Raw genomic sequence first — 12693 nt, forward strand, 5'->3', positions numbered from 1 at the left:
ATGTTTGATTTTTTGATTAACCCAAACAATATATATAATTGTTTTGATTTATTAAAGGAGATATTGTATTATTAATTAGATGGTTTAATATGGTGGGAAATAGATAACTTTTAGGAAATAGAACAAGGCTATATTCAAATAGATAAGATGTGTATTTTGAATATTAGATTCTGTTATAAATTGAGATAAGGGAAACTTTGGCTACCTGCAGCCTGGAAATTAGAAAATATCAAATTTTAAATTTCAATATTGATGGGAAACTAGAAATTGGGAAAAAATCAATAATAGGACATTGATTGTCTATAAAGATTGAATGTAAAAGTAATTAAGATATGCATAAGCTAAAATGTATTGATAAATATAATAATGATGTTTTTACTTAGTTGATATAATAAGAACTGTATTAGCTTAAATACGAGATAGTAGATATTAAGGGAAAAAGAGAGGAAATATTTGATGTTCTAACTTGAGATTTGTACTAAAGATTTTTGTATGTTATTGAACTATTGATTAACCCAGCCACCACGTTGCTTTTTTAAATATTTAGGTGTAAAATTGAAAAATTAATAAAATATTATTAAAAAAGAAACAATTCCTATCTTCCACATGACAGCCCTTAAAGACACACCTATTGTGTCTCCCTGCAGACTTCTCTTCTACAGATAAAACATGCCCAATACGTCCAAGCATTCCTGATAAGTTTTCCCTTCCCTTTCCAATCTTGGTTGCTTTTTTCTCTACATTTTGTCAATGTTTTTATCCAAATGCAATGCTAGAAATGGACACAATATTCTAGGAGCAATTTGACCAGTGCCAAATAGAAACAATGGCTTCTCTTGACCGTGATCCCACTTCCCACTATACTGTTGAACAGTAAAGTTGTTCCTTCCATCTTTACATGCTCTAATTCCTAATGGGTTTCTGCTCATTATTCCAGCTTGCCAACATGCCCTCAGCTTAGGATAATGACCTCTAAAGTGTTTGCTATATTCTGATTTATTGAATAAAACAGTGTATCTTCTAACTCCTTCTAGTAATTATTTACAAATATGTTGAATATCAGAGGGTCTAAATGGAATCTTGCAAAATGCCACTCCAGGGGCTCTCTCCAGAATTACAAAGATAGTTGTTCAAACTTGGTCTGCATCCACCTAACATACTATATAATTAACTCAAATTTTCTTACCATCTTTATTTGAATCTTGGAGAGATTTTTGCTTTGCTTTGAAATGAATGTTTTCACATGATGGTGAATATAGAGTATGTATGTTTTTATATTAAATCTCATTTTTATTACGAAGTGCCAAGAATGGAATTCAGGTTTGGATTTCACTATATATTATAATAGATGTATATCTTGCCTTTACTTCATATAGGTCCAGGCGGTGTACACAATGCTTGCACTTCCCATTTCCCCTACAACAATAATCCTATGAGGTGAGTTGGAACAACACCCAAAGTCGCTCAGCTGCCTTTTATGCCTTCACAATCTTGCACTTTCTAGTCCAGCTCTTATCTCCTCCATCAAACTGGCTCTCGCAATTTAGCACTGGTCTAATATTGTTTTAAATTTTTAAATCCCTGAAAAATTTCTGCTCTAGCAAAATATTTGGTAATGCATGCCTGTGAAACTTGTGAGCTGGGATGTGAGAAATATGATTAGTTCAAAGAGCAGTGCTACTGAATTCTAAAGCTGCAAATCAAAGGCAATAAAACAATTTCTGACAGAGAGGATGAAAAGATAGATTTGCTATTATCCTTCTCCCATTAAAAAAAAACAGATGATTTCAACTCCATTACAGGAGAAATGGAGAACACAGCTGTTAGGTACCCAGGAGAAATGAAGCTGGATAACCTCCAGGAAAAGCATCAGATTTCCTTTATCTGTCTAACTTGCAGGCAGCAGTTCCAACTATCAAGGAAACTATGAATGAGGCAGCAGGTGTGTTAGTATGAATATGAAAAGCAAAATGAAAAAGCTTCCTTTTCTCCTTCAGATTAGTACATTTCAGCTTTAATCACAGAGAGAAGTGTCTGTGTCTTGACTGGGCGCCATTCAAAAATGATTTGAAGGAAATGCTTTGGACCTTGTGAGTGCAACACTCCTCTGCTATTCATTAAAGTAGCCTGACTCTTTTTTTCAGGTTTCTATGTAAGCCTGAAAGAAAGGCACCACTGCTTCAGGGAATCCACTCATTAAAGTTAACATGAAGCACTGTGTGATGTGTTTGGTTAAGAAGTTGGAGGCAGATGCTGTATTTTTTTTTCCACACATGAAGAAACAAATTTCAGCCTTCAAATCTGAAATGCTATGTAGCCTTTCAGACACCTTCTATCATCATTGAGGACTGCAACCAATATTTCTATCAAAAAAGGAATTTGGCCATATATTTACACTGCATTCAGTGTTGTGGTTTCCATGAAGCCTGGGAGTTCATGATAGCAATAGCACTTAGATTTATATATCGCTTTACAATGCTTTACAGCCCTCTCTAAGCAGTTTACAGAGTCAGCCTATTGCCCCCAACAATCTGGGTCCTCATTTTACCGATCTCGGAAGGATGGAAGGCTGAGTCAACCTTGAGCCGGTGAGACTCAAACTGCCAAACTACTGGCAGCCAGGAGTCAACAGAAGAAGCCTGCAGTACTGCATTCTAACCACTGTGCCACCAGGGCTCTAATGATATCTAAGTTTTCAGTAAATAAGAAATATGTTTGCCATTATACAGGGAAGACTGTTTGTCAAAGATCTATAATACCACAATGAAATAACTTTAACTCAAGATGTTGTACTTGCAGTATATCTTCTATTTTGTCTAAAAACAGCCTCATCATAGTAACAAAATGATACTTCTCAATTCATGACTACAGAAGGCTTGGAGCATCACTTTGATATAGAAATGAAGTGAGAATCCCAAGAAAGGCTACTGAAATAGGTAAGTAGAACCAAATACTATTCTCTTCTGGGGAAAAAAAATTAAGGAGCAAAAAACAAAATCTCAAATGATCCTACAATCCACTACAAGGGACTGTGTGTCTTTTCTTAATGCAAAGTTTCCTTGAAAGAGTAGCTTTTACTTCAGCAACAATTTTTTTAGGCACAGCAGTGGACATTTGGCTACCTCTGACACCATTTATGGTTCTCTTATTTCCCCTTTTAATTACCATATTTAAGCTTACCCAACATGCTCCCACACTGAGAGATCAAGTCTTTTTGTGAAAATGGGAATAATTATATTTTGTTTGAAAATTCTTTTTCAACAAAAGCTCTTGAGGCTTTCTAGGAACTGAAAGGCAATCTTTCACATACAGTATTTGAAGCAAATACAGGTATATTCTCTTATCCCTACATAACTCACACATATAGCATAAATCAACAATGAGACAAATTTGCATGTGCTTTTTGACAATAGATTTGTTCAGAATCCTCTTATTCAATATTACCCAATGTCATGTTGTTTATTTTTGAATGTGTGAATAGAAGTAATAAATAATAACTATATCAAATTTAATGGAATAGATATTATGCACATGCACAAGTATATGTATGCACTTGCATTTTGTTTTGCCACAGAAGACTACCCTGGCATATATTGTGGACTTAGTATGCAAAGAGTAGAGCAAAAAGCCAGATATATTTCAGCGAAAAGAATCTCTCATACTTGCGTAAAATCTCTAGATTAATAGGATGCATTTGTTCAATCTCTAGCTTTGAACTTGTTTTATATTAAAGATTGTCCAATCTTAGTACTTGTGGTTAAAGTTTATTTCATTGTTTAAGAACTGAGTGTCTTTTATTTCTTTGATATGTATTCTACTACATGTATGTGTTTTGCTGTCATGGTTCATTGCACAGTAAGCCATATGTTCAGACTGATTTGGTTGTTGTTATTATTATTATTATTATGCAGTAAATTACACTGAATTACAAATATTATGACTTAGTTGATATGAATGAAAAAATAGATCTCTTCATCATGAAGGTAATAACTGTAAACTTAAAGAGACCGTGACAAAAAAACCAAACAATTTTTTTCCTCCAGAATATGCCTTCTTATCCAGGCATATGACCCCTATGCCAACAGGGACATAGTCACCAGTTATACTAATATGACAGACAAGTAAAGAGATGTGCCCAGAAACTCTAATTTTTTTACAGGAAAAACAGTGAAAATACCAGTGTTATTAAGAGATAAGTGAGTGGCACAAAGAACAAGAGGACTAGGAAAGTCTTATTGGCTTGGTTCACAGGTCAAATATGTGTATTAAGCTAAAGCTGGATGAAACCAAAACCTGCTTTAGGGGAGGTTTTAAGGAATGAAATAAATAGCTTAAGGCTCTGCAAATTCCTAAAAATGTAAAGCATAGGTAAAAGCCTAGTTTCACCCAATTTGGGGAGCTTTGCCAACTTCAAAATGGATGGCAACCTCATGTAGTCTGCCAACAAAAATGGTACACATGGGTGAGGAGAATGAGCCAACATTCGCAATACATTCGCAATACATTCACATTAGATGCCCAAATAATTCGAATTGTCCTTAATTAGTAAAAAAATGGATGGAACTAAATTGTTCATCCATAGAAGAATGCATCCTTTAAATGATTAAATGAGGAATTACATTTTTTAAATTATCAAAACATCTAAGAAGAGCTATATATGCTCATACAAAGCATTCTGTTTTAATCTTGGTGTCATGGTAGATTCCTGGTTCAGAACTTGTGAAAATCTCAATATTTAAAACATAAATATTTTATAGATAAACAAGAGACTCACATCCTTGCCAATCAGGTCCTCTTGATTTTCTACGATTCCCCAGGGAGCTATTCCAATAGTGCATATCTTCCCTCTAGATTTCGAAGCATGGTCTTTTAGTGCATCACCAACATGCCGAATAACTCCTGAAAAAGAAATACTAGAATATGATAGGATGACATTAACATCTGCTATAAAAATGTCTGTAAGTTAAATTTTGAGATATGAAAATGAAAACATTATGAGTCAACAATAGATCAAGAAATTGCATTAAGATTTAAAGTTAAGGTGAGAAAGCCAACCACTATATAGTTCAAGAGTTTATGGAAAAAACTTTGGACATTAATAGAAAAAGTATAAGTTTACTTAGAACTTTGTTCTAACATTGCCTTAAGTCACATTTTGATTTAACCTTGTTGAAACAAAAAGGAAAAAAAAATGAAACATTAATCTTGCAGGTAAGTGATAACAGAATTCATGATCATAGCTAATTTATTACATGCATTCTTGCCTTTTTTTCCTAATCCCAAGTAGGGATACAGAATTTGTGGTGATCTTGATGTTTTAGGACTGCAACCCTCAGCAGCCTCAGCAGTATGGCAATGGTGAGGTATGCTGAAAACTGTAGTTCAGTATCACTTGGATCACAGACTTGGTCTCTGATTTAGGATTAGGTCTTTTGTCTTTTTGATTTATACAGGCTTCCATTAGCTAAGCTAATTTAGATTGTACAATTTTTGACAGAGTGGATGTTGGAGTTAAGCTAAGAGGATACTGGAAGAATAATCATATTAATTTGTACACTGAGTTGCAATATAAAGTGTCCATATATGTAAGGGACACAAAATGACTGATGGTTATCAATACCTTATGAAGATCCTTCCATTTCTGTGTACTGTAAATATGACGCACAGATGAAGATTTTAAATGCATACTCTCCATGCAGATAACAGAAATATTAATTTTTCTCACCCCTGAGGTCTACCTATCCAATCCATTATTGTGAAGTTAAAGTGTCAAAAATAAAAATAAACATAAAAGGGTGGGGTAGCATGGTCCAATGTTTACCTGCCTGTCTGCCAGTTCTATATCTTTGTAGTCTGTTCAATACACTGATGTTAATTTCAATTTAGGAAGACAGTTTTAATAAATTATTTCCATCCTCTGGAGTTGCATTAAACCACCATCAGTGTCATGGCTTTTTGCTCCTTGTCTCTGGTTATTGTCTTTGCTGCTGTTTTAACAAGCAGCAAAGCAAGCATCAGACAACTGGCAGGCAAGCAAGCAGCAGGCATTTAACCCTATTCTCCCCTCCAGAGCAGTATCCTGACAAATATTGTTAATGGACCTTTCCTTCCTATGAGAATAACAACAAGGGTGGGCTGGAGGTTATAATCATGTCATTAAGAGATGACTTTATTTTTTCCAGTTCCTGCTTGGAATTCTATTTTGGTTATCTACATTTTCATAAAAGATATGCATGCTAAATGAAAATGCCTATCATTTAATGTAATGTTTATAAAAAAGAAGTGAAGGAATGTGCAGCAATATATTTCTTTGACAAGCCTTCTGAGATATACTTGCTCCAGTGATTTTCCCTTGACAGTTTTTATTACCTGTATTTACTCCGCCTGTAAATATCCATGCTCCAGTTGTCATAGCAGCTTTAATGAGGCCTTTCCCAAATACTTGTTTGAGTTTTGGTTGCAGCTCAAAATTCTGGAGACCTCCATGTACTGAGATGAGGAGTTTCGGTAGTTCAAGCTGCCATTCCTTGGTCATCAGGTGTAGAAGAAGATCAGGTTTTGTGTCAAAAGACACCCGCACATACTAAAGAGCAAGGAGCATTGATTGAAAATGAAAAAAAAGTTAAGTTGTAATAAGCATATTGATTCTGTAACATGAAAAGGTAAGAATATTATGTATGTTCATCATCTTTAGTTAACCAAATATAAAAAAAAGAAAAAAATAGCTAAATGGAAATTGTATCATGGGTTTTCTTTTTTGTATTAAAGTAGTACAATTCCATGAAATTGTTGTATGTTCTCCATGGTTATAAGATAAAATAACAGTTTACAACTAGTTACAAATATGTGTATGTAAGGTAGCTAGCACTGAACCAGAAGATTTCGTTTCATTTCAAGGTTCATTTAGATGTCATGCTTAATTAAAAATGGTTGTGAAGAATATGCCACCTCAGTACTTGGGGTACTGACCCTTTGGATCAGCTTATGAGAAAATAGTTTCCCATCATCTGTCCTTACCAATGGTTCATTAATTTAACTCTGAATTAATTATTTTAATCTGTAGCAATGCTAGTGGTTTGTAAATGCTGACATAGAATGCATTTATTTATTATCCCTCTTTATTATTTTTTATAAATAACTCAAGGTGGCCAATATACACAATATTCCTTCTTGCTATTTTCTTCACAACACAACAATATGAGGTTGGTTGGGTTGAGAGAGAGTGAGTGACCCAAGGTCACGTAGCTGGCTTTCATGGCTAAGCTGGAACTAAACTCAATATGCTGTTTTCAGAGTGAGCACCTTAACCACTGCACCAAACTGAAAGTCACTCATTGGGGGAGCTAGCAATGGAACATGGGCACTAATGTAGCATCTTCAGTTTATCTATTTCACAGTTGAAAGTGTAAACGTTGAAGTGTAAACGTTGTCTTAGTATGAAAAGCCTATCAGCAAAAATAATTTGCCAGTAATGGGAAGAAATGTGTTGCAGTTAAATGAGACAGGTTTTTTTTATTCAAACAATATTCTATTAAATATTTACATAGCATAAGATCAAGAGAACCTTAAAAATATCTTGGAGGTGGGAGATACTTCCAATGTAATCTATTGAATCCCATGTATAGATTTAGGACAAACAGGGAGGAAGCTAACCACCAGACTGCAAGAACCCAAGTGAGTGGTTAGACAAGGAGACCCAAACTTCTTGGTAGCCTCACACTGCAATGAACAAGGACACACATTCAATTTTGCAGCTACTAAGATTGTCAGATGGGCAGGCACAAAAATAACCAGGGAAGTGATTGAAGCCTGGGAAACAGGCCCCTCGTCAGTCAACAGGAGTGCTGATTTATCACCAGCCTATCAAGTACTTAGAAGATGAGGGTTAGGTAACACAAGCAAATGATGGCTAATGACTTAAAAGCCAGCCATCAACAAACCCCAATCAACCTCTAAAAAGCTACATACAACAGGCACTATAAATACCACACACAGAACAGCCCACACTGTGCTAGAGAGATGCTCTCCGAAGATGGGCTTTAGCAGGAGTCCGAAAGCTCGGAAGACTAAACCTCTGCTCCCAGTGATCGACCCAGATTGGATCCTGCAACATTATCCTGGGACATGTATATGAACCTTCATTTGTGAAAGTCTTAAAACTTACTCAGCATGCTGATTACCATTTTGAATAGATAATTTCCAAATAGCAGTAATACAATGAATTACCAACTTTCCAAGATTGTGAGATTAGGTTACGAGTTGTTTTAAGAAAATTACTGCTACCTTTATACAGGGAAACTGTTTCTATCTCCATGGCAGTAATCATCCCAAAGAAAGAAAAAAATGGATTATGTAAGCCAAGGTCCATTCATGTAAGGACAAAGGGAATAAATCTGTGCAATGTATTTGACAAAGCATTTCATGTGAAAGCAAAACAGCATCCTGAATTTGCCTCTTGAATAGGCTATACAAGCTATTGGATCCTCCCTAAACATTGGTGTGACTGTTTCGAGGCTGTCTCTAGTCTTCTGATGTATGTATGTACGTATGTGTGTGCATGTGCATGTGTGTATGTATGAATACTCAGATGCTGCTTTCCTCAAATGATCTGCATATGCCTCTAAACCCGATTGTTGTTATGTCTTTAAGAAGTTGCCATTTAATGATATTTTGAGTTTATAATAGTCTTTTAACTACCATTTATTGAATCAAGACAACTTTAAACATGGATTTAGGAAGCTTTTAGATTTTTACTGTAAGGCTATAGTAAATTATATTAGAAGTTGAGCTGAAGGAAAAGGTATGAGAAGTGGGATGGATATGAATCTAAGGTCAGCAAATGTAACAATAAACAATTTCTCATTACTCTAAACACCATAATTATCTTTCAGATTCTTTCATTTAACACAAAATAATGCTGGAATTTGACATTTTTTGGGACTAGCATTATTGCTTCTACAATAAAACAAATTACACAGTTGAAATATATGCCAGAATATTATTTGCCTTCCATTTACAATTATATAATCTGTAGCATAACATAAAAACTGGTCTGGTAATATCCATAACAAAGAAACCCACAAAGTCTGGTAGCACCCATAATCCTTAAGAATAATGAACATAGTGTGACACCAAAAGCACAGGTGCTTCTGGGGAATGGAAGAAAGGCAGGAGAAGGTAAGCAACAAAACTTATATTATGGTGCCAAACCTACAATATGCATAACTGTTGGGATGCAAGTATCCAAGTCTGAGTCTGGCACTATAATGACATTGCACATGTCATCATTCTTACATAATCCCAGTTTGCTGCACATGCCTGTAGCAGCATGTTTGCTGAATTGTATGTAAATGGTATTGCAAGTTCAATGCCTCCTTGATTATTTAAAACATTTATATAGCCCTCCATCTTTTAATCAACTATGAACAACTCCCAATCAAAAATTAAAAGATATATAAAATTATATTAAAGCTATAAAGCTCAACCAATTAAGACACTAAAAACAACAAAACACGGTGCCAAATCAGTTCTATTATGGGATTATCTAGTCTTCTTCCAATACTTGGAGGAAAAGCCAGGTCTTCAAAGCCTTATTGTGGACACTTGCCAAACTTCAGGGGAGCATAGTGTTTCATAAGGCAAGGGCTGCCATGGAAAAGTCATGCTTCCTAGCTCCCATCAGATGGTAGTATTTAATTTAATTTAATTTAATTTTATTGAATTTATATACCGCCCTTTCCCGTAGGACTCAGGGTGGTTTACAGGGCATAAAAAACGTCAATACAAAAATTAAGAACAATTAAAAGATTAAACTAAATCCCTGAAAAATATAAAACATATAAAACCCTATTTAAAACCCCAATTAAAACTCAGCCTGGGCCGGAAAGCTCGAAGAGCCAGGTCTTCAGGTCTCGGCGAAATGATCAAAGGTCGGGGGCAGTCCTAAGCTCCATGGACAGCTGGTTCCAAAGGGCAGGCGCACCCACTGAGAAGGCCCTCCCCCTGGGTGTTATCCGCCGGCATTCTTTTACCGGCGGCACCCTGAGAAGGCCCTCCCTGTGGGAGCGCACAGGACGAAGGGAACTTGATGCCGGCAGCAGGGAAGGGAAGGGACCAGGGCTTTTTTTTTGTCATAGAACGCCCAGAATGGAGTTCCAGCACCTTTTTTGGATGGAACCTTGTAGGGTAGGCAAGGGGGGTAGTAAGACATGTGTGAGTTCCAGCACCTTTTTCTTTTACAAAAAAAGCACTGGAAGGGACTAAGAGCATGCCCACCCTATCTGACTTGGTAGGACATATGTCTTTAGGGAAAGGTAGTCCTGAAGATAACATGTCCCTGTGCCATATAGACAGAGTGATGATCATCACCTTGAATTATACCTGGAAAGTGCAGCTGGCGCAACAGAGGTGTTATGTGGGCAAACCTAGGGGCCCCCATTACTATGTGCACTGCTGCACTCTGGAGAAGTTGAAGTTTCTGTGTGGTCATCAAGGGCAGCTCTGTTATACCATACTTATTCTACACTGTTACATTGTAATAATAAATTCATAAATCTTTCTCTTCTCTGTCTTTATATATATATATATATATATATATATATATATATATATATATATATATATATATATATATATATATATATGTTGCAGAATAAGCAAACTAATATAGCTGGTAAAATAAATGAAACTACAACTTTTCAGAGCAAAATACTTTTGGAAAGGGTAACCTCAAAGTTTCTCCAATCACATATATCCTATTTTAAATTTACATTGGTCTGAAAAAGTACTTCATATTTTGCTTGGTAATTAGACAAGGACAAATCCTTTCTTCTTTAATAAATGTAGTATACTGCACTGCAATAAGAAGTTTGTCCTTTTATACTGTATTAAATAAACAGTTTTAAGAAATGCAGTTTTTATTACATGGTTTTCTGTTGCAGAGCTCTCTTCCCCTTTTAGCAAAACTGACAAAATCTAGTAAGAATCTATTGCCAATAAAATTTTATTTTTTACTGACTCCAAGAGCACATTAATTTCCATCTCTGGACAAAGTTCATTTCAAAATGTTATATATAATATCATATACCCTCAGATTTTAATAAGGAGAGAAATGCATTCATGGTAAAATGTAGCAACTGAATTGGGCTTGGCTTTATAATAATAGAGAATATTTTAAGTGCAGAAAGTAAAGATCAGAAACCCATAAATGTTGCTGAAAATACCAAACACATTCTGATAAATCTTCATTCCTAGTTACAACCATTCTCAATACACTCTCATTCTACACTATCACTAAATTTCCATTTTTACAGTTGAAAACCAAAAACTGCTGTCTGTATGACAGTTGAGCACTGATTCATCTTTGTTCATGTCTGCAATGAGTATCAGGAGCTTCCCACTGTTTCAGAGATGTACTTTTAGCTGTCTGAGACAATACCAAGAAGAAAGCCCACATTTTTTTTTACCTCAAAACATGTGGATGTTGTGTCATATGTCTTGCCCACAGATTTTCTGCCCATTGCTTGTTTCTTCCAATTCTGTTTAATGTATACGTACATTTATGTTTATGTAAATGTCATTGGTTTTCTTAGACAAGTGGTGTTCAAACTTGAGATACCTGAGGAACCTTTCTCAATGTGAAAAATCAGTGTGTAACACATTAATAGATATGTTTCTTCACAAACATCTCTTGTAAATGAAACAAAGGAATGAAGATTTTTTAAAAATTGCTGAAATCATAACAGTCCTTAGAATAAATTTTCATATATAATCCCTGGATGATTCTCATGGAGCTCCAGGGAACATACCATAGTTTGAATATGGTAATCTTTGATAATAAATTTCTTGGGAGCAAAAGGTCTATCTACGTTACCAATGGATTTTAGTAATATACAGATTTCTCTATACCAGGGGTAGGCAACCTTGACTCTTTTATGACTTGTGGACTTCAACTCCCTGAGATGTGCTGGCTCAGGAATTCTGGGAGTTTGAAGTCCACGAGTCATAAAAGAGCCAAGGTTGCCTACCCCTGCTCTATACAGTATAAGAAATAATTATAATGGTCCTTATATGGCAGCCTAGACAGATACATTCCTTGCTAGAAAATAACCCCCCATATAACAGATAGAATAAGAAATAAATTTGGACATTGATTTTTTTAAAACATTACCATGGCTTTATTTGAGTGACCACCTCCTTGAAACTCAATTGTTCCAAAGGCATCAGTGGGGCTGAGTTGTGTGTGCTTGCCAATTGACCACTTCTCTGACTGGATGTCATTTCGAGCAAGACGGCTTTCGTTTTTCTCATTCTGAATAATGGAGATACTTGGAGTAAGTCCCACATGTTGACCTATTAGGCGCCCACAGCAACACCTATGGCATTAAGCAAAAGCTACTTAATATTTTGTTATAATAAAGCAAAAGATTAAAGTTACGGGAAGTCTTGCATGAAATAAGCAATCATTTTACCAACAGAATGAGATACAGATCACTAGGCCAGTTGTAATGCTGTACAAAACAGTACTTATGCAAAAAGGTGTCACAGTATAATAGTCTGTTTCCTCTCACACACATACACAAAATAGCAAAAAAAAAGCAAAAAACTTTGTTAAGCTTTACTTTATTTTCACAGAGAAAATAAGATTATAACAGTGAGTGGCACAGCTGTGGACCAAATCTGATGCAAGGGAAT

At 35.4% G+C, this 12693-nt stretch overlaps 1 protein-coding gene across 1 annotated transcript in view; it reads right to left on the reverse strand.

Moving 5' to 3' along the window:
- LOC310634304 (transient receptor potential cation channel subfamily M member 3-like) overlaps nucleotides 1-12693 on the reverse strand; it is a gene marked incomplete at both ends in the record, with an annotated part of 259008 nt that overhangs the window by 22998 nt on the left and 223317 nt on the right. Inside the window, 3 exons of the mRNA XM_083352565.1 lie at nucleotides 4775-4899; nucleotides 6370-6583; nucleotides 12170-12374. Coding sequence (XP_083208691.1) covers nucleotides 4775-4899; nucleotides 6370-6583; nucleotides 12170-12374 — 544 coding nt within the window. The remainder of the gene's footprint in view (nucleotides 1-4774; nucleotides 4900-6369; nucleotides 6584-12169; nucleotides 12375-12693) is intronic.

This window comes from Vipera ursinii (assembly GCF_947247035.1).
Source record: "Vipera ursinii genome assembly, chromosome: 2".
Lineage (NCBI taxonomy): Eukaryota > Metazoa > Chordata > Lepidosauria > Squamata > Viperidae > Vipera > Vipera ursinii.